This window comes from Diadema antillarum, unplaced genomic scaffold, assembly GCF_040938485.1.
Source record: "Diadema antillarum isolate AM-2024a unplaced genomic scaffold, OU_Dant_1.0 scf00000173, whole genome shotgun sequence".
Classification (NCBI taxonomy): Eukaryota; Metazoa; Echinodermata; class Echinoidea; order Diadematoida; family Diadematidae; genus Diadema; species Diadema antillarum.
In genome coordinates, this window is record NW_027271062.1 from 270,650 (window position 1) to 292,430 (window position 21,781).

Below are 21,781 nucleotides of genomic sequence, written 5' to 3' on the forward strand. Positions count from 1 at the left end.
CTATCCATATTGCGTAACTCTTCGCTTGCACAATACTACGTACTCAGTCATAAGCCAGGCCAATAGCAAAGATTGGCACGAGTAATTCTCGAATTTTGGCTAAATATTTGCCTTCTAGACTGAAAAATGGTTACGTTCTTCAGAAAAGTGAGGATGAGACGAAACTTGCTCGTGGGCATCGGAGCCTCGCTTCTCTTGGTGTGTTTGTGGCTAAGTATAAATCCTCGTGGAGTGGACTCCAGCGAGGTAGCGGGAGATCGCGACGCCGCTCCGCCTGCGGCTCCGGCGGGTGCAGGGTCTGATGGAGTGGTGAATGTGGTTGTTGTAGGAGCTACTGGCGACTTGGCTAAGAAGTATTTGTGGCAAGGATTCTTCAACCTGGCTTATGGTGGGTAAACTAGGTAAACTATTCAGGCTAATTAAATTGAGTCGGTGTTGTGGTTTCAAACAAGGAGAAAGAGAAGAACAAACATTTTGTGTCCTAGATTATATGTCAGATCGGTTCTAGATTTACATCAATACATGTTTTATTTTCGAACTGATTTTTCCATGGAGCTTGTTGAGGAAGTAAACGGAACCCACCACAGAGTAGGCATATATCTATATCAAATAGGCCCCACCGCAGTGCGCGTGCACCCGCGGACTAGGGTTAGGGTAACCCCGTCGCGGGGCGCTGTAATACAGTAACAGCGCCCCGAAGCAACCCATGCAATTTTAGGAAGCACTCAAATGCACTGCAACACGTAAACAACTCACCGCTCAAAAGGACACTTGGATTCGCAACGAAAAGCCACATGATATAAAACCATTATTGTTGAACAATAGAAACGACTATGTATTTCTCACCATTACCTCCGAAAACAAGATAAATAGTCATCTTTGAGACCGTCTACTCGAGATACTGTCCGTTCAACGTTTTGAACGTATCACGTAAATATACTGATCTGCGCATGCGCAAATGAATATGCATATTTTACGTCATCTGCCATATGTACAATGTTGCTCGTATTTGGTTCTCGGTCTCATTTAATAAAGGACACCTGTTCGTACCAATACCATAGGTATCATGGAGTTCAAAAATGCTCTAAGTGAAGTAGAGGAGGATGCAAAAAGAATTAAGTTCAAAGTGGAGCAAATAGAAATTATCGAGAACGCAGTGAAACAGGATGACACCTTCCTAATGTTGCCAACTGAGTTTGGCAAGAGTGCTTGCTTTGGTTTCATCACCAAATCTTGGAAGTTGGATAAAGCAGGGCTGCACACTAACCCATTTTTTTTTTTTCTGCCGGTCCAACCTGTCTCTGTCGGATCAGTAAATATCCATTTTTCCTCCCCATTTTTGTACTGGTCGGAACAGAAAATTTACTGGTCAACAACAACCTGAAAAAGCATTAACTGGCTTTCAAATTTATTTTCATGTTTTTGTCGACAATAATATTACCTCCCCCCCCCCAAAAAAAAAAATACATTTTGTAAATAAATATTTTGTAAACTCAAGTGCCTTGTTTATGAATCATTTCCTTGAGAAGGAACAAAAAGGAATCATTTGTGAATTGTTTTGTTGATACGAAAAGGAAGTGAAAAAAAAAGAAGGGACTGAAATGCGGTTTTTAACTTTCCTCCGAAAATTTCTTCCCGTATCTTACAAGTATGCGTTCTTGAAAGTACACTGCAGGGTCGAATTTGTGATGCTTTGTACTCCTATCTCTTCTTCGTGTATAGAACCATTTTAAAAGAATTGAATGTTTGTGAATTAAAGTGTTAAATGATTATGAACAAAATCAGATTGTATCAAATGCGTTTGCGACTTTTTGTCAACATCGGCGCACGTAGAGTAACACGCGTTACTTTATAAGTTGCTGCGCTTTTCACATGTTTGGTGCTCAGCTGGATTGTAATGATTATATGAATTATTTTTGCTGTATAGTATTTTCTGATGCACGTGCCAGAAGGGGTTCTTTATTTTTCTCCCGATAATCTTTTCGCATTTGTGCATGCGCTCTTGAAAGGTATATACGGCAGCATACGGCATCAGGGTCGAATTCACGATCCTTTTTGCGCTTATTTCTACCTCGTGATATCAGCGGGATTGTGACGATTTCATGAACTTTACTTCGGATCACTGTTCGGATGTAATCTGTTGTGATGAACACACCAGAATGGTTGACAATGCGCCCTTTATTTTGCTCCGATAATCTTTTCGCATTTCGTAAATGCGTCCTCTCGGATTAGGAGAAATGATACGGCCGAATTCATGATTCTTTTTGCACCTCTTCTTCTCCTCAAACTTCAACGGGATTGTGATGATTTCATGAATCATTTTGGCTGTAATTTTTATAATGCACGCGCCAAAAGAGGTTTAAAATGTGTCCTATTTTTCTCCCGAATTTGTGCATGCGGTATGCATTTTTGAAAGATACACAGCATGCAGGGCCAAATTCACGATCCTTTTTGCGCCTATTGTTTCCTCAAATTTCAACGGGATTGCCATGATTTCATGGATTATTATTCGGCTATAATCTTCATGATTCACATGCCAAGAGGGGTTGAAAATGTGTTCTTTATTTTTCCCCGATAAAATCTTCGAATTTCGTAAATGCGTTCTTGAAAGATCATAACACGGCCGAATTCATGATCCTGTTTGCGCCTATCAATTTAATATCAGCGGGATTGTGACGATTTCATGAATTCCTACGGCTGTAATCTTTTACTTTGCACACACCAAAAGGGGTTGAAAATGTGTCCTTTTATACTTTTTACAGATAATCTCTCCCACATTTCGTAAATGCGCGTCTTCTCAGATTAGAAGGTATTCACGGCCGAATTTATGATTCGTTTTGCTCCTATATTGTCTCCTCAAACTTTAACGGCATCGCGGTGATTTTATGAATTATTTCGGCTCTAATCTTTTGTGATGCACACACCAGAAGGGTTGAAAAAACATTCTTTATTTTTCTCCCGAAAATCTCTTCGGAATTATTCATGCGTTTTTTGAAAGACAGTATTCAGGGCCGAATTCGATATCCTTCTTGCGCCTACAGTAGACCTCGCCTAAGTCGACATCGCATAAGTCGACAACTCGCTTAAGTCGACACAATAAAAAAGTCCCAATTTTTGCCTTTGTTATTCCTTGAAAATTTCCTCGTCTTAGTCGACATTTATAAGTCGACAACTCGCGTAAGTCGACCTGATTTTTCAGTGCCAACTGAGCTGAAATACGTGTTAATTCCCTCGTCTAAGTCGACATAATTTTTCGCTCAAAATCTTATCGCCATTCTCTGAAAAAGAATTGTTTTCCCGCTCCGATTCGCTGCATTTCTACTCGGTAATTCGCTAGTGTACGGCGCGGTAGCGTTCGCGCCATGCGTCTATTGTCTTGTATGCCAGAATAGAAAGGGCATACACTCATTGACTGGAGTATTACATGTAGTACCCAAGGCAGTTCACTTTATCCCTTTTCTCCCTCTCGTTTTTCCCCAAAACGCAAAAATTTTGTACACTTAACTATGTCCCAGTAGGTATTCATTATCCGAACATGAAATGTTTTTGTAAATCCAAATATTCTGACGTTAATTATTCCGAAGCGGTATTAAAAGCTGGGCCCTTTCTAGAAAATTTATTACAATGTAACTAATAATGCAACTAAAACAAAAAACAAATGCAGGTTTATCAAATCACACGCAACTTTTGCATTTAAACGCAAGTGCCTTGCTGAAAAGACTTGCGTCTGATAATCATATGAAACTAGAAAATAATTGTACGAACCTGAAACTCAATTGCGTTTAAACGCAACTCTAAAAATCAAATGCAAGTCCATCAAATCACACGCAACGATGTATCTAAACGCAAGAGCGTTGCAGTTTTGTACGAAACTAGAAACTGCGTTTAAAAACATCTCTATACATCTACGGGAGTGCGTTATTGTTGAAAATATTTGCATTACTTTTTTATTTCGTAAGCAAAATTAGAAATTAAACGCAACTCTGAAAATCCAATGCAAGTCCATCAATCATACGGAAAGCTGAAAGACGTGCGTTTGATAATCATACGAAACTAGAAAATTGTAGGGAATTTTTTTTGAACTCAATTGCGTTTAAACGCAACTCTAAAAAACAAATGCAAGTCCATCAAATCACACGTAACGCTGTATTTAAACGCAAGAGCGGTGCAGAGAAGACTTGCGGTTTTTGTACAGAACTAAGAAACTGCGTTTAAACGCGTCTCTAAACATCTACGGAGTTGTGTTATTGTTTAAAAGACTTGCATTATTTCTGATTTCGTAAGCAAAATAAGGAATCAAACATAACTCTGAAAATCAAATGCAAGTCCATCAAATCACACGGAACGCTGAAAAGACTTACGTTTGATAATCACACGAAACTAGAAAATTGTAGGGAACTTTTTTAAACTCAATTGCGTTTAAACGCAACTCTAAAAATCAAATGCAAGTCCATCAAATCACACATAACCCTGTATCCAAACACAAGAGCGTTGCAGAAAAGACTTGCGGTTTTTGTACGAAACTATACGAAACTGCGTTTAAACGCATCTCCAAACATCTGCGGAAGTGTGTTATTGTTTAAAAGACGCATTATTTTTCATTTCGTAAGCAAAATTAAAAATTAAACGCAATTCTGAAAATCAAATGCAGGTCCATGAAATCACACGGAACGCTGAAAAGACTTGCGTTTGATAATCATACGAAACTAGAAAATTGTATGACATTTAAACTCAATTGCGTTTAAACGCAACTCTAAAAATTAAATGCAAGTCCGTCAAATCACAAGCAACGCTGTATTTAAAAAGCAAGAGCGTTGCAGAAAAGACTTCCAGGTTTTGTCCGAAACCAGAAACTGCGTTTAAACGCATAAAAATTTACGGAAGTGCGTTATGGTTGAAAAGGCTCGCATTATTTTTTATTTCGTAACGGAACTTTCGCCGTGACCGAACTTAGTCTGCACTTGCAGGGGAAAGACATTGCAACATTCACACGTTTCAAACTGCCGAAACGCATGCTGCTTCACAAAATGTCAATGAAAAAATGACAACGAATTATTGTTAAAGTTCGCTATGCCGAAGGTTTAAATCTCAGTCCAAAATTAAATTAGTCCGACAATGGAAAGAGGTTTGTTTTTACGAAGGTTATAGTAGTCCGAAAGATGTCGTTTTCAAACAAACTTTTCTTCTTTTTATTTCAGACGGGCCCGCGCCGTACAGAGCGGTATGTTGTGAATCGGAGCGCGAGAACAATTCATTTTCAGAGTATGGCAATTCAAATTTAAACAGAACAAATATGGCGACACATATTTCAACTCAGTCGGCAATGAAAAATTATTTCGACAGAATAATGCGAAATCACCCGCATATCTTCGCAGCAACGCACTTACATTTAAATCGCAAAGTTTAATGCAATTTTGGGGAATTTGCGTTTGATATTTCAAATCAAGTTTAAAACGTAAAGTGTCTAGAAACGGGCCCAGGTTTCCGATCCCGCTCTCTCAAAGTCTCTCTAGAGATTTGGGAATTGTGCGTTGTCGTTACTAACCCGCGCGAGATTTATGCATGAACTAAAACATTATTGTTGCTGATGTCAGTAAGCATGTTTTGGTGGCAAAAGGAGTAAGATTTGGGTAGCGATCCGCATCGTGATCCAAATCTTACTCTGTACAGGGGAAATTAGTTTTCATTTATAAGTCGACAAAATGTCGACTTACGCGTAAGTCGACATTCGCGTAAGTCGACGTGTTTTGCTCAGTCCCGATTATGTCGACTTACGCGAGGTTGACTGTATATCGTTTCCTCAAATTTCAACGGGATTGCCATGATTTGATATTCGGCTGTAATCTTGATGATGCACCACCAGAAGGGGTTGAAAATGTGTCTTTTATTTTTCCCCCTATAATCTCTTCGCACTATTCGAATATCACGATTTTTTTTTGCGCCTATTTCTATAACTCAGATATCAGCAGGATTGCGATGATTTCGTGAATTCTTTCGGCTGTAATCTGTTGTGATGCACGCACAAGAAGGATTGAAAGTAGTTTTTTTCCCCGATAATTTCTTCACATTTGTGCATGCGTTTTTGATAACCAACATGGCATGCAGGACCGAATTCAAGATCCTTTTCGCGCCTACTGTTTCCGCAAATTTCAACGGGACTGCGATGATTTTATGATTTTTTTTTAATTTTTTTCTCGTCACATTTTGTGCATGCGTTCTTGAAAGGTACACAACAGGACAAATTTTGTTATCCCTTTTGTGCCTATCTTCATTATGAGACCATTCTGAAGGAATGAAATGAAAACAAACGCAATCAGATCTTTATACTGCTGTAATTTTTTCAATTTTTCTAAAAATCTGCACAAGTAAACTCGTTCTAACATGTCATCTGCCACGCTGCTACAAAGCCGGGATCGGATCATGGGTTAAAAAAGGCATTTGTGAAATGACCACAGAAATGCGTGCGCCTCTACGAATACATATTCCTTGTCTGATGGCATGACCGCCGATCGTAAGCAAACGAACAATGTAAACGCGTTGGGGAATACCGGCATGTATTTCAGTAGTATTGTACATACACGTATGTATAAGGCTTAAAAGGGTATTGATCAAGCAAGACAACATTCAAAAAAAAAAAAAAAAAAAAGCCATGGGGAGCAATGGAATACAATCCCAATGACCATGTGGATGGATCTGAAAGGGTTAATTTCTAGTTTTTCATTAACCAATCCATTATGCCTTTAAGATGAAAGCCAATCTAAAATTTTATCAATTTCACGACAATGATAAAAAAAAATCCAGCAGAACAGTGCAAAAATGATAAAATCGGATAAAAAAATAAGGAAGTTGTGACATTTGAAAATTCAAAAATTTTCAGAAGACACTTCTTGTCCCATTGCTTTGAATGAATGAATGAATGAATGAATGAATGAAATGAATGAATACTCAAGAGTCAATTGTATTGATGTGTATATCACAGTACATAGAAATTTAGCTTCCAATTCTTCCAACTTGTTACACACAATAATTATGAAACACACACGCACGCGGACACACACACACACATACACACAATCAAACAGAAAGTGACAAGCCTGACAGAAAAAGAAAGACAGGAAGGATCTCCTCTCATGCGGTAGTAAGTCTTTGGAAAAAAAAAAAAAAGGTCTCAATAAATAATCAAACAATTCTCAACTATTGGAAATAAACAAAACATGTATGTAACAGAAGTGTATTCAATTCAAATCACAGTAGAAAATAGACATGAAGCAAAAATGAATATGAGTCCCCAAGAAGCAGAGCTTGTGAGTGGAGCCCATTGTGAATGTACAACATTAAAACTATAATGTACAGTGTGAAAGGAAACTTGATCTATAGATGAGACATCTGGGGCATTGCCTCTGCAGACTGGGGAAAAAAAAAAAAAAACCAAAACATACCCTCTATCATGAAAATCACCTGTTATTTTCTTAATGCTTCACATCTCCAGATGTTCATTATGTGTGCACTTCCTTTATTGCAAATAAATAATGAACCACACATTCGAAATGAGCTTAAAAAACGAAATAAATAAATGCCGGTAGGCCCGATAGTAAATCATCGCCCAGCATGCATTCTATTTGTTACGTCTCATGAATATTCATTTCAGTTCTCAGCGAGCTTTCCGTTTTTTTTTCCACACGCATACATTGCGTATTACAGTATGTGCTACGTTTTATCCATATTAGCGCATGCGCTGTGTAAGTCGTACTACAATACGAAATGCGGTAGGACTATAAAAACCTCAGATAAACTCTTTCACAGGGCTCTCAAAACAGATCATATTGTAAATCGACTTCGCCTGCCGTGATTGTAAGTATCTTATCTAAGAGTAAGGCTACTAATTTCAGTATAAAACCCTGTATTTTGGTCTCTGGTCACGTAAATGCTTAGCCATATCAGGTGCTTCCGTGACAGGTATGGGTTTGCTGTGCGACCCCTTTACGGTACGTATTTGTCCGTATGGGGTCGCTGCTGCGGTTAGGGTTAGGGTATAGGGTTAGGTAGGGTTGTATTTAATACGGACACGCAGCTGTGGGGACTATATCACGATTATGCCGTTTATGTAATATAACTCTATCTATCTATCTATATATCTGAAAGGGGACAACTTTGCACAACAGGGAATGACACTAGAACCAGACAGGGAATTGCCTTTCAAACACTTTAATTCGGTCTTCGGTACCGAAACGTCAAACGTAAGTCCTCCGTGGACAGTCGCCATCTTTCGTTGTTCTTTCCGCCCTCTCTCGGCGTATCTGTTACAACCGTTTACACATTATGTTCCCTTACACATCTATATATACTATGTAGATATCTGTGTATGATTATTTGGGTAAAATAGGTAGAGTCTACATCTAGAAGTTAAATAATGCTGCCTCTTTCTGAATTCTGTAGACATATTTCCAGTGGGTTTGTTAACACCAGTTAACATAAAAATCAAAAATATTTAAAGTACCAGAAAGGTAGCATTTACATGTACGTGCACTTGGGTCTATAATACACATAATGCTAATTATGTTGTATTGTGTTATGTTGTACTTACGAAACGGTTAAAGGCATAATTTACCATTTGCAGATGAAACAAAAACCCAGCAATATTAGCGCTTTAAAATAGTTCTAAATGTGAGTTAGGGAAAGAAACAACCACTAAGAAAATTTGAATCAGTAAAATCAATGTTATGAAAAGTATTGTTGAATATTCAATATGTGAACAATAGTTATAATGAAAGTATTTCCAGACTAAACTGTATACCGTTACGGTTTAATATTGAGAAAAATCCTGACATCTCCTTATATCTTTGGCTTTATTGCAAATTTTTATATTGGAGGGTGTTTTGTGGTACAACAGACCTACACATACATGTATGCATGAAAGGCGATGTCGTGAACAATTTTCAAATGACTGCTCCCAAAGGTTAACTGGACCTTTAACTGGTCTATTTGTAAATTTAAGTGTTTGTTAGTAAGTTCTGTCATGAGTATAATCAGTTGAAATAGGTAAAGAAAACGTCAGTGTAAATAAACAAAAGAGAAAAAAGCATATATGTTATTGTTATATAAATATTCTTTTTACCCAGAGGAGTCTGCCCAAGTTTTCCACTTCTTTGCTGGAGCTCGTTCACCTCAGGAGAAAGGTGAGCGGGAGATGAAAGGAATTCTCAGTGAGAATGTGTCATGTGATCGGCTCCCCGAGTCCATCTCCCGCAAGACAGATAATTGTGAGGTATGTTAATTGTTTTCCAACTTCAAATTTAAAGCTTTGCTATGATTTATGCTTTTGTTGAAAATAATTAAATATGTGTTAATTCAACTAAGCATGATAATCATACTCTAATGTAAGAAGACAAAACAGCACTATTACCTTTGCTAAGTGATGAAAATGTATAATTGTACCCTTTATAGAGGAAACAAGTAAGAAACTTTGAGTATTTTTCAGTGGAACCACTCTTGTCGTTTATTGTTTCTTAAACACTTATATTTTTTTAAACTAGTGAAATAATAATCCAGTTTATAATTTACATGTATAAGTTTAACTCATAAATTTGCCAGTACAGTTAATGATAGAAGAATCACAAGTCTATGAGTGTATCAAACAACAAGAAACCTACATTTCTTCGGTGCTATAAAGGTGTATGACCTGCAACTGAATATATTCTATGGTAGAGGGAAAAAAAATGTTGTGTCATTACATAATGTATAGCTGTTTTTGATTGAAGTGAATGAAGTCAAAAGGAAATGTGGTAGGGGATGTTTTATGATCCTCACTCTGTCAGCGAATATGGCTTTGAAAGTTACATTTCATTATAAACTCCGTCATCCACAGCAAAGAAAGGCAGCATTTGGTGAGAATATTCCATACTACAACCTGAAGAAAACTGAAGACTACAAGACTCTGTGTGGTGACATCCAACGCAAAATGCAAGGAGTGGGACTGAGAGAGAAGGGCCGAATCATCTATCTATCTGTGCCGCCATTTGCATATGCAGACATTGCAGCCAGCATAAACACAGGTACAGCCATTGATCTTGTATGAATACATTATAAGAGTAGCCTGTGAAGCATTCAACCACTGTCCGTGCATGCACCATCAAAAAGTCACCAGGAATTATGATATTTTGATATAGGGAGTGGTGCAGGTACGGTTTGAGAGGAAAAAAAAAAAAATGAATATTTATTCTTCTTTTATTTTCTCCTCGCATCCATCTGTCCTGCAGCAATTAGAATATAGATGACTCAACTGTTATTAGTTAATTGTAGGGACCAGCTTATTTTTTTTTTCATTATATCAGAATTTTCATCATAGCAGAAACAGGTATGTATGTAAAAAAGATACTGGTAGATGATAATTTTGTGGACCTGAAATTTGTACTTTGTTGTAACAAGAATTTCTACATAATTGTGGCAGTGCATTGTAGTTTGCTGATGATTGCACAATTTTAGTCTTAAGTGGCATACACATCTCTAGTTGGCACCAATGATCATGCCCTCACCATAGAAAACTCTTAAAGGGATAGTACAGTAATTGGTAGAGATGAGAAATTGGGCTTTGAACTTTTTTGCGAGATACCAAGAAAAAAAAGTCATGAAAACATCGCGGGGATAGGTTTTATGCGATTGTGATACATCGCGCGGAACGTCGAGGGGGGGCCTCGGAGGCCCCCCCCCCCCCCCCGACTAGTTAGGGTTAATACTTGACCAGGAATGTAAAACTCTGATGTACACTGTCACTGCAATCTTTACTGTTTCACAGTGCCAAGTCTGCCAAAAAATCCTACAAAATTATTAAATGTCAATAATTTCACTCTGTTTCCGACATACAAAGAGTGCCGACCGTTGGGAGATGCTTGTCTGCGAGTGGTTGTGGAGAAGCCATTTGGACACGATACTGCATCGGCCAAGGAGCTGTCTGGCGCCCTCAAACAACATCTGAAGGAGAGTGAGATCTACAGGATTGATCACTATCTTGGAAAGACTGGTCAGTGAGCTCACTCTAAGTACAAATTTTCCAGGGATGGGGTTTACATCATCGATCATGAAAAACAAACCTTGTCAGCCACCCAAATCATGACATACAAAGGGGTGAAAAAAGAAGAAGAGAAATAATAAAAATGAAAGTAGAGAAGAAGACAATAAAGTTAAAATGTGCTTCAAACGGAGGTTCCAGAACTCATTCAAATTCTAGAAAGTTGATTGCATTTCTTTCTTGACGACAGCCAGAGTACCTTGTTGAAAGTTTTTTTTATAATGATAAATCTAGGTGTGGAGAAAGAGATAAGCATTTACATGTGAAGTGCCCCCCCCCCCCCCCAAAAAAAAAAAAAAAGAAAGAAAAAAAAGAAGCTCCAAACCATTTACAAAATGCACACACACACTGTTTATGTATGATTTGGAAAATATGATGGACTGTCTACTCTTTCTTGTGAAAACTTGAAAACTTTCATACCAATTAGACAGATTTAAAAAAAAAATTATATTCCCCTCCTATGGTGTGATAAAGTCCTTTTTAATCTGATGTCATTGTTATACCCTCTGTGAATAATACCATATCACTCCCTTTGGATGCATCATTCTGCATGTTACCTCCCATGTCAGCTATCAGGTGTAAAATGACAAAGCCCATTTTCTGCCCCCCCCCCCCCAGGTGTTCAAAGCATTCTTCCTTTCAGAGTCACTAACAGGGAAAAGTATGGGGAGCTGTGGGACCAGGAACACATTGAGAGGGTGGAGATAGTCATGAAGGAGGCCCTGGATGTCAAAGGTCAGTATCACCACTGTTGACTCCCATGACAACGGAGTCCTTGGTACCGACAGTTTTCTTTAGTTATATTGGAATTGTGTTATAGCTGAACAAATAAACACAAAAAACAAAGAGCCGATAATGTGGCCTGAATTTTTATTTTGTTGTTATCAGAATTTTGTTACGACCGTGTTTGTTATAACAGGAGTGCACTCTATCCACCGCAATGAATTTTCCCTTATTCGTGCAATAGCTGTAAGGGAGAACTGTGCTGGCGGTAGGAGTAGGAGGTTGATGGATGAGAAGTAGATGGGCTGCTATAAACCAACTCGCCCCCTAACCTTGCCCAAGGCAGGCAAAACTTTCTGTTGGGATAATGAAAATAGAAGAGCACTTGCCTGTTTATAATGAGCATGGTGTGGTATAGCAGATAGGATGCTTGGCTCTTGAAAACAAAATCCTGTACTCAACCCGTCATGGCAAATGTATTTAACCTTCTTTGCCCCTTTAAGACGAAGATGTATAACAATAACAAAGTGCTCATGGCAATGTGTTGCCATTGATAGTGGCAGAGTCCTAATAAAGAACAAGCCAGCAGTGGGAGGCTGCATGGGATATTTTCAGCTTTACTTCTTAACCCACTGAGGACGGTTTGATTTTGCTACTGTACAACACGCATTTTCCATAGACATTAATTTACACATTTCCCATAGACACTTGCCTGAGTATACTTGGGACTCATCCTCAACGGGTTAAAAAAAGCAAAATGCAGTGGAAACTCATATGAGATCCTTGAGACCAAGACAATTTTTTCTCTAGTCAGATGTTTTGTTATATCAGTAGTTAATCAAAAATATAGAACAAAGGAAGTGATTTCATTGGGACCACAGAAATTTAGTTTGTTATATCAGGTACTGGTATCTTGTTATGTCAGATCTCTTTTTAGAGTTTCCACTTTAGTTTGCTGTCAATCTCTTGCCATTGATCTCAATTGCACATTTAACTACCAGTGAAATTGATTTCAAAGTGCCAAGGCAATGTATATAATTATGGCTTATACAATGCATGTACTGTTCTTGTGCAGAAGAAATTAGATATGTCTATGCATGCTACTTTGTTTGCTCATCTCTTATGAAGAAGCTTGAAACTTCGGCTAAGTGCTTGGGCACATTAGGACTGTAAAATATTTAAAGTGTGAAGTGTTTTTTAAAATACCTTTTACAGAGATTCTACTCTTAAAATGTTACAGGTCGCATCAGTTTCTACGATAAGTATGGAGTCATCCGCGACGTAATGCAGAACCACCTGACAGAGATCATGGCGCTGGTTGCCATGGAAATACCCAGAAACCTCAGCGACAGTGCGGACAAGCTAGAGGAAAAGCTGGCCGTGCTCAGCCAGGTGGCTCCTGCGACTGCCAGACAAGCTGTCATTGGTCAGTACAGCGGCTATGGTGACGAATGGCGGGAGGAGATGGATCGCGGACAGGACGAATCGACGAACACTCCGACGTACGCTGCCGTGAGGTTGTCGGTATCCAACCCAAGATGGGGAGCTGTGCCCTTTGTTCTCGTTGCCGGCAAGAAGCTTGACGAAAAGCTTGTATATGTGCGCATTCTGTTCAAGAATACTGATATTTGTGCGACAACGCCAGATTATGCAAATGAGGATCATGCCTGCCAAACGAAGCAGATTATATTTTTCATTGGTTCGTCCAAGCTTCCGACAGTGGCAGTAAGCAAATCTCTTCCAAGGCCAGCCGTTCCTGTGGCTTGGACTGTTCCAGGACTTGGTGAAGGCACCAACATCCTTGGATACCCTCTGAGCGATTTTTACGTCTTCTCTGCTGGTGCCGAAAGCGATCCGTACTCGTCACTGATTCGGGAATGTTACCATGGCAACCAGGATAAATTCATCGGCACCCCCGATTTAATGGCTTCCTGGGATATCTGGACCTCCCTCCTTCAGGAAATTACTGAAGTTCAACCGAGAATTTACTTGGGAGGCAAAGGTACGGGAAGATGGCTGGATTTCAAACTTGTGAAGACAGGGTTGAGCTTTATACACCAGGTAGACACAGAGTGGAATGCTGAGCGAGGGCAGCAGTTTGCCTTGCCCTCGATGTCTGGAATTTCACGCACGTTCCGTTCTGATCGTTTGTTCACCGGCGACACGGAAGAGACCGTAGCACTTCTGGCAATGCATATCCTCCATTCTGCAAACAATGCCATCAGTGAAAGAGGGGTGTTCCATGTTGCTTTCCCAGGTGGCAGCACGCCTGGACGTTTATTCATGTACCTTGCCATGCGCATGAGGAATACATTTCCGTGGACTGATACGCACATCTGGTTTACGGACGAACGCTGCGTTACAGTGACATCGCCCGAGTCAAACTTCAACCTCATCTACACCAAGTTACTGCGCTATGTCTCGATCCTGTACACCAACATCCATCCCATGCCAGTCCAGCTAGCCAAGGGATTGTGTCATCCCGACGACAATGGTGCTGGGATATACTCGGCGGAGATGGGGCGCCTTCTACCAGATTCACGCTTTGACTACATCGTCCTTGGAGTTGGAAATGATGGACATATAGCCTCTCTGTTTCCAAATCCTATATCCCTCTATAATGACAAACATTTAGTCGTGCTGACAGAGGGCAGTGCGCAAATGGAAGTACGCCACAGAATGAGCTTGAGCTTCCTCATGATAAATAAGGCCAGAAACGTTGCAATACACGTACTGGGAGAGAAGAAGCAGAGCCTAGTTGAGACTTTGAGACACACCCATCACAACAATCGGAGCAAGCTACCCGTTCTAGAAGTTGATCCCAGCAATGGAGAGCTGACATGGTTCATTGATCATAGTGCCTTATTATCTGTATAATGTAGATTGCCCCCAAACTGCTTCACTATATAATAGACGGACAGTCAAAGTTTCCTGAAACATCATGTAGAAAAAAAAAATTCTTCTTTGTATATGTGACTTTGCATCACAAAACCAACAAGAAGTCGCACTTCTTGATTTCATGAGAAGACTCGAAAGGGTGAAATGAATCAACCAAGTAAACTTTGAGTTTTTCATCTTTACTGAAAGAGATATTCTTCTACATTATTCTTAAGTTTGGGATTGAAACAACATGAATTGGGAAGTGTGTTTGTAGCAGTTAAAATTAAAGTGCTTGAATAAACTGTTAACTTCAGGGCCTCTTTCCTCAGTTCACACTTTTCTAGAGTGTGTGCTTTCTGTCCATTATTAGGATAGGTTAGGAGAGTCCATTTCAATTCAGTTATACATCATTTTAAAGCTTAGAGTCTGTTCTTTCAGAATCAATTTCAGGCGACGTTTTCTTGGTTTAGTGATGCAGGGTCACATTTGGTTCTTTCAGAACTTTTAGATTGGAGTTATTATACCTCCATCATGTTTCTCCAACATCCTTCACTCCTATTAATCTTTAATCCGATGAGGATGAGTCCCGAGTACGCATATGGAAACATTGTATACAGGGATGTATGGGAATTATGTGTTGTAGAAAAATTAAACGGACACAACAGGTTAACTTTTGGTTAACATATACCCCCATTTCTGTCGAGCCCACCGGAGGTGTGGGGAGACTAAGGGATCGCCTGCGGCGTCTGTCCGTCCCTCGTCCGTCCGTCGTCCGTCATCGTCCGTCCGTCGTCTGTCTGTCTGTCCGTCGTCTGTCCGTAACGCTACAAAAACTTGAATAACTCTCTACTGAGGATTTCAATTTCAATCAAACTTGAAGGGAAGAGTGGTTATACAAAGTTACACATTTTACCAAACATGAAGGAGACCTCAAGGTCAATGGTCACAGGCAGAGGTCAATAAACTTAAGGGCACAATGTTAAGTTTTTAGGGCGCGTTTCGTTTATGGCTCGTAACTTTGGATGTATCTGTCTGTTTGTGACCAAACTTAGATGGTAGATGTCCCTTGGGAATTTGAAGGTTACCACAAGGTCAAAGGTCACAGACAGGAGTCAACGAATTTTTAGGGCCCAATGTTAAGTTTTTATGGCGCATTTTGATTATGGCTCATAACTTTTGATCCCTTTGTCCATTTGTGACCAAACTTGGATGGTAGATGTCCCTTGGGGAGATGAAGGTCATCATAAGGTCAAAGGTCACAGACAGGGGTCAACAAACTTTTAGGGCCCAATGTTAAGTTTTTAGGGCCCAATGTTAAGTTTTTAGGGCGCGTTTCGATTGTGGCTCATAACTTTTGATCCCTTTGTCCGTTTGTGACCAAACTTGGATGGTAGATGTACCTTGGGGAGGTGGAGGTCATCACAAGGTCAAAGGTCACAGAAAGGTTTCAACAAACTTTTAGGGCCCAATGTTAAGTTTTTATGGCGTGTTTCGATTGTGGCTCATAACTTTTGATCCCTAAGTCCGTTTGTGTCCAAACTTGGACGGTAGATGTCCTTTGGGGAATTAAAGGTCATCACAAGGTCAAAGGTCACAGAAAGGGGTCAACAAATGTTTAGGGCCCATTGTTAAGTTTTATGGCGCGTTTCGATTGTGGCTCATAACTTTTGATCCCTTTGTCCGTTTGTGACCAAACTTGGATGGTAGATGTACCTTGGGGAGGTGGAGGTCATCACAAGGTCAAAGGTCACAGAAAGGGGTCAACAAACTTTTAGGGCCCAATGTTAAGTTTTTATGGCGTGTTTCGATTGTGGCTCATAACTTTTGATCCCTAAGTCCGTTTGTGTCCAAACTTGGACGGTAGATGTCCTTTGGGGAATTAAAGGTCATCACAAGGTCAAAGGTCACAGAAAGGGGTCAACAAATTTTAAGGGCCCATTGTTAAGTTTTATGGCGCATTTCGATTATGGCTCATAACATTTGATACCTTTGTCCGTTTGTGACCAAACTTGGATGGTAAATGTCCCTTGGGGAGTTGAAGGTCACTACAAGATCAAAGGTCATAGGTGGGTCAATGAACTTCTGGGAGTAGGAAAAATATTAATTTCTTTTACGCGAATGGGTGAGACACAATTTGGCACTTGCCTCGTTCTCACTTATACACAGTCCATCATCTTTTATTCCAAGCAGTGCATCTTTATGAATCAACACCATATAAGGGACCTGGGGGCATTTCAGGAAGTGTTTTGGCAGCATGTTTATTGCCAAACCACCTTAAGCTTATAAAATTTTTGCATCTTATAGGCTGAGAGCAAATTTGTAAGAAAAAAAATCAGACAAAATGCCTAAAGAATTCCCCAAAGGGAACTTTCCACCTACTTACACACCTTGAAACAAGTTGAAAGAATCAAAAGTTTGGACTGCTTGTGTATCAGGAAGACTTCTGAGGATGATGGTGTTGTATGTGACTGGAATTCCTGTCGTATATATATTTCTTTAATGGTTGTGTATCTTTTTAGTTGTATTATTTCTTTGTTTTGTTTCCATTTGATATTTTGATTTGATCTGTCCCATTATTCCTCATTTAAAAGTTACTCTGGTCTATTGTTATGACCAAAAACTAGTTTGTTTTTTTTTTGCCTCAGAGTTCAAAGTTTCTCTACATGTCATTGTCCTTGAGACCCTGAGTTAGCAAGATTTTAATGGAACAGAATGATTTCACTGGCCTTGGGGAGTGTAATATCAAATGTTCAGTACTACAAAATGGCAACTGAAATTGAAGTCCACATACATGTATTGCTAAATAAGGTACTCTGCATTGCTTTCACAGTACTTTCCCAAACAGTTACATCGATTATTGACAGAATAAATGTACATCATGTTGTTGAATCTCACAAGTGGTTTTCATTGCAGTATCAGTTGATTTCTTACACAAATTTAAAGAAAGTGTTATACAGGGTGGCCCAGAAAGAACGGAGCACCTAAGATCTTTAATTTCACCAATATTGTTGCAAATATGACATTATTTTGCATACTATCCGATAAAGGCCATTCTTTTTTCAATAGAATAACACCATGTTCTTTAATTTTGGTTTTTGCGTTATGATTTTAGGACTTTTTTTGTAAACCCTTGCAATTTTGAAAATATGATCATTTTGCACTCTCAGAAATACTGGAACCAGCGAGAATTGGGCTTGCCATTGGGCCAGTAGCGCTCACAATGTGTGGAATGTGGGGCTGACGGTGTGACTGTCATTGTCTGTTATCATTGTGAATGAGACGAGCTGTTAGCTGGAAAATAGCGAGGTTCATTCAAAGGTATGAGTGGCAGTTATCATAATTACTTCCGCCAAGCGAGGAGGTTATGTTTTCGTTACCATTGGTTTGTTTGTTTGTTCGTTCGTTAGTTAGTTAGTTTGTCCGTGTGCAAAATAACTCAAAAAGTAGTTAACGGTTTGGGATGAAACTTGCAGGGAAGGTTGAGAATGACACAAGTAACAAACGATTAACTTTTGGTAGTGATCCGAGAATTTTGGGGGAATTTATGAAGGATTTTTGATATTATGGCAAGTAGGGTCAATGAACTTAGGAGTTCAGGCTGCGCGTATTTGAGCGTGCTCTAGTTTCTGCAAGGGCGAGGCGTGTCGTGCAGCTGAGGGTTTGAGACGTAACAATAAGCAAATAATCAACGTTGGTGAAGGTGATGGGACAAACTATCCCTTCCGAGGCGATCTGGATGTAACTATCTTTCCGAAGCGCAGCTGAGGAAAGATAGCGTACACATTCAGATCGCCGAGGAAGTGATGGATTGTCTCATTGCCTGAAACTAAAAGTTGATTATTTGCTTTATATTCCACATCTAGGGTCCTAGAAATTCCCATTTCATTCTACATCTGAAACCGTTTTAGCTGTCTTTAGGTATCCTTAAGGCTTAGGCTACGTGTGCGCGTAGATGATAAAACAATGAAGTTGCTGCGCGCACCGCGCGGCACCGAAGTGAAAGTGCGTTGCACTGTGTACTATCAAGTGACCTATAGGTCACATGATAGTCCACAGTGCAACGCACTTTTATTTCGCGCGTACTCATCTTGCGTTAGGACTATGTGGACTGTGTGGAGATCAGCGAAACAAAATGGACTATCAACATAGAGTGCAACGAACTTTTCTTCTCAGGTGATGTGATGGGCAAAACTACGCTTCATCACGTGATCAGCTCTGGACCAATCCCATTGCAATATTCTTAGTATGTGGAATATAAAGGCTTCTATCTTAGGAAATCGGGCGACTTTCAGCATATAATTATGCGTATATGGGTGGATATCACTGATATCTCTGTGGAAGAACAAGATCAGTACAAGTGGAAATGAGCTGCATGCTTGGCGGAGGTCTGCGCTCTCAGAGTGCTTCTCTAGTACTGGATAAGTGATAGTTGTAAGAACATTCAACAAACTACAAAGTGACAAAATCTCAGTTTCAGATTACATAATGTGCCTGCAGGTGGTTTGCAACTTGAGTCAGCGATTTTAATGGGATCAATTACACCATCAGTCTGTAGATCTTGTAGATCATACATTTGATATTTGTTTTCATGATTTTTTGGCTTGGTCACACCGTAATTCTTTTAACAATGCAACTGTTTATTTGTACATCAGATGCAAACAACGGCTATGAAACAAAAAAAGTTTACAAAGAAATATGTTGGACTCGTCATGCAGAAAGGGAATCATCATACAGTGTATTTATTCCAATTACATTGTAGTTTTTATCTCTGTTTCAGAGACATAAAATTTACCCTTTTTAAAAATTGTCAAATATTACCAGATGTCTATGTCATCGTCAAAGTTACATATTCTTCCAACCATCTTACAGATAATTCACAGCTAATTCCACGCTTACAGCTTTGGTACAATTTTCTGCTGAAAACTATACAATGTACAGTATACACATTGTATCCTTGTGTTGAAGCAAATATTTTGAAAGGAGGAAAGATTTCAATCCATGGAATCGATATTCCGACTCTGAATCAGATGTTTGTTATTATGTTGAAAAGTCTAATTCAAAGTTATATTCTTTCAGGCATCTTACAGATAACATACAGCTTTTCTACAATTTTCAGCTCAAAACTATATGTACACATTAAGGTGAATATTTTGAAGGAGGAGAAGATTCATTCTACGGAATCGAAATTCCTATTCTGAATCAGAGTTTTGTCATTAGAGAAGACTAACAGATTCAGAAGGGAATGCTCTCTGTTTTGTCTGATCAGACGACTAAACTTGGGGCAATGGTTGAGAGTATGACTTTCTGAATTATTCGAATCTTGGTCAAATTGGCCGATTGACCGTGAGTATAGGGCTGTATTGTAAGGCTTCGAGTGTGAGTGTATGCATGTGCTTGAGTGTGTGTGCCAGTGTCACGTGTGTGTGTGTGTGTTCGCGCGCGCACGTGTGTGTTAGAATTATTTGTACTCTCTGTTTCTAAAAATGTGAACAAGCAGCACTGTCAAGTAAGACGAGTACAGCTCAATTTTTGTTCATATTAATTTCATCGTAATGATGAGACTGATACAGAATAACATTCAAATAAAGAGTATCAAATAAAGTGCGTGTATGGATTACAGTGTCCTGTAATGCGTGTCATGTGCGAGACTTGGTGTGGAGTGCCTTGAACTAAACTGTCCATAAAAAACAAACAAACAAACAAACACGAAGCCTGCCAATTATAAGAGAAAAGGAAAAACGGTACTTCTGTAACTAGACGTGACTGATGAGCATTTTTACGACGTTGCTTAAAATGCAGTTAAATCGTTTCTATGGAAATGCCATCAAAGCAAAGTGGCTTAGGGGGTTAAACTCCTACTCGTTAATTTGATAGGTAATTTGTAACAAAATGAGTAGGTGTAATCTACAGTCGAACTTTATTCCGTTCTTTAATTTCTTCTTTTGTCCCTTTCTCTTTCGCATTATCGTCTTCTTTTTCCTCCTCCTCCTCCTTCTTGAATCTCACCCAATCCTTAAAGGGGATGGCTAGTAACTGATCAGTGGGAATCAGTGGGAATGCTGGAGGATGATTTTTCCAATCCTTGTGGGATTCATTTAAGAGTACACTATATATCTATTCTTGAGTGAAAATTATTTGCTTCAGAATGGTCTCATATTCAAGTAATGTGCAGTTTAATGTTTCCAGGTAAGCGTCCCTGGTCAGTGACGGGCATTAATCTGCACATTACTTGAATATGAGACCGTTCTGAAGCAAATAATTTTTCACACAACAGTAGATATATAATGTACTCTTAAATAAATCCCATAAGGATTGGAACAATCATCCCTCAGCATTCCCACTGATTCCCACTGATCGGTTACTAGCCATCCCCTTTAACTTTGCACAGGAGGCAATTGGTGTGTATGGAAGTGTGTGGTTAACACCGGGAAATTGGTCCTGAACAATGACAGCGCTTTGACTTCGCTATCCTATATCATTTCATTATTTCCGCTGACACAGCTTGTATTTATTCGTCGTGGAATATAGTGTATGCAAGCACTATTATGTGCTTACCTTTCGTGAGCATGGAATTTACCCTCCACCATAATTTCAGACAAGCATTAATTTGGCTTGGAGCAAGAGACTAGAAACTTAGTCAGCAAAGCTCTGAAAAAGTGGTATTAGTGGTATTCGTGGTATTCAAATGAGTTGTTCAGGGCCATTGTAAGCACACACTCACATACACATCATTGGTTCCTGTGTAAACTTAAATTTTGTACAGTGGGATCAAATTTGTCAAAAATCAGGAACCTGACTTTGAAATACATAATTAATCAAATGAAACTCAGCCATGCTTTCGAATTCAAACTACCTCCAGATAAACTGTAGACTATTCAGCTTTAACTCATGTCAATAACAGTGTTATCTGATAGTTTTCGAACTACCAGGGATCGGAAGTGACAGATATTTGTTTTTAAAACATCTAGTAGAAGGAATAGACAGCAAAAAAGGTAATCGATATGCACAAGACTCTTGTTTTATTTCCTTTTTTTCAATGATTGTGCAATTTCAGCAGACTACTATCGTGTTTGAGTTTGAGTTTATTCAAAAAAAAACATGATTTATGTACAA

The 21,781-nt window shown here is 39.2% G+C and overlaps 1 protein-coding gene across 1 annotated transcript; it reads left to right on the forward strand.

Moving 5' to 3' along the window:
• Nucleotides 1–126: 126 nt before the first annotated feature.
• On the forward strand, nucleotides 127–14,724 carry LOC139722852 (GDH/6PGL endoplasmic bifunctional protein-like). The gene is made up of 6 exons (XM_071634138.1): nucleotides 127–388; nucleotides 9,120–9,265; nucleotides 9,866–10,052; nucleotides 10,865–11,017; nucleotides 11,684–11,800; nucleotides 13,029–14,724. Exons 1-6 carry the CDS (start codon nucleotides 127–129, stop codon nucleotides 14,663–14,665), a joined length of 2,502 nt encoding a protein of 833 aa, XP_071490239.1. The 3' UTR covers nucleotides 14,666–14,724.
• Nucleotides 14,725–21,781: the final 7,057 nt, after the last annotated feature.

Coding starts and splice junctions, on each gene's coding strand:
- LOC139722852 (XM_071634138.1), top strand. CDS start 127: ATGGTTACGTTCTTCAGAAAAGTGAGGATGAGACGAAACTTGCTCGTG. Junction 11,018..11,683: donor TCACTATCTTGGAAAGACTG/GTCAGTGAGCTC, acceptor CCCCCCCCCCAG/GTGTTCAAAGCATTCTTCCT. Junction 11,801..13,028: donor GGAGGCCCTGGATGTCAAAG/GTCAGTATCACC, acceptor AAAATGTTACAG/GTCGCATCAGTTTCTACGAT.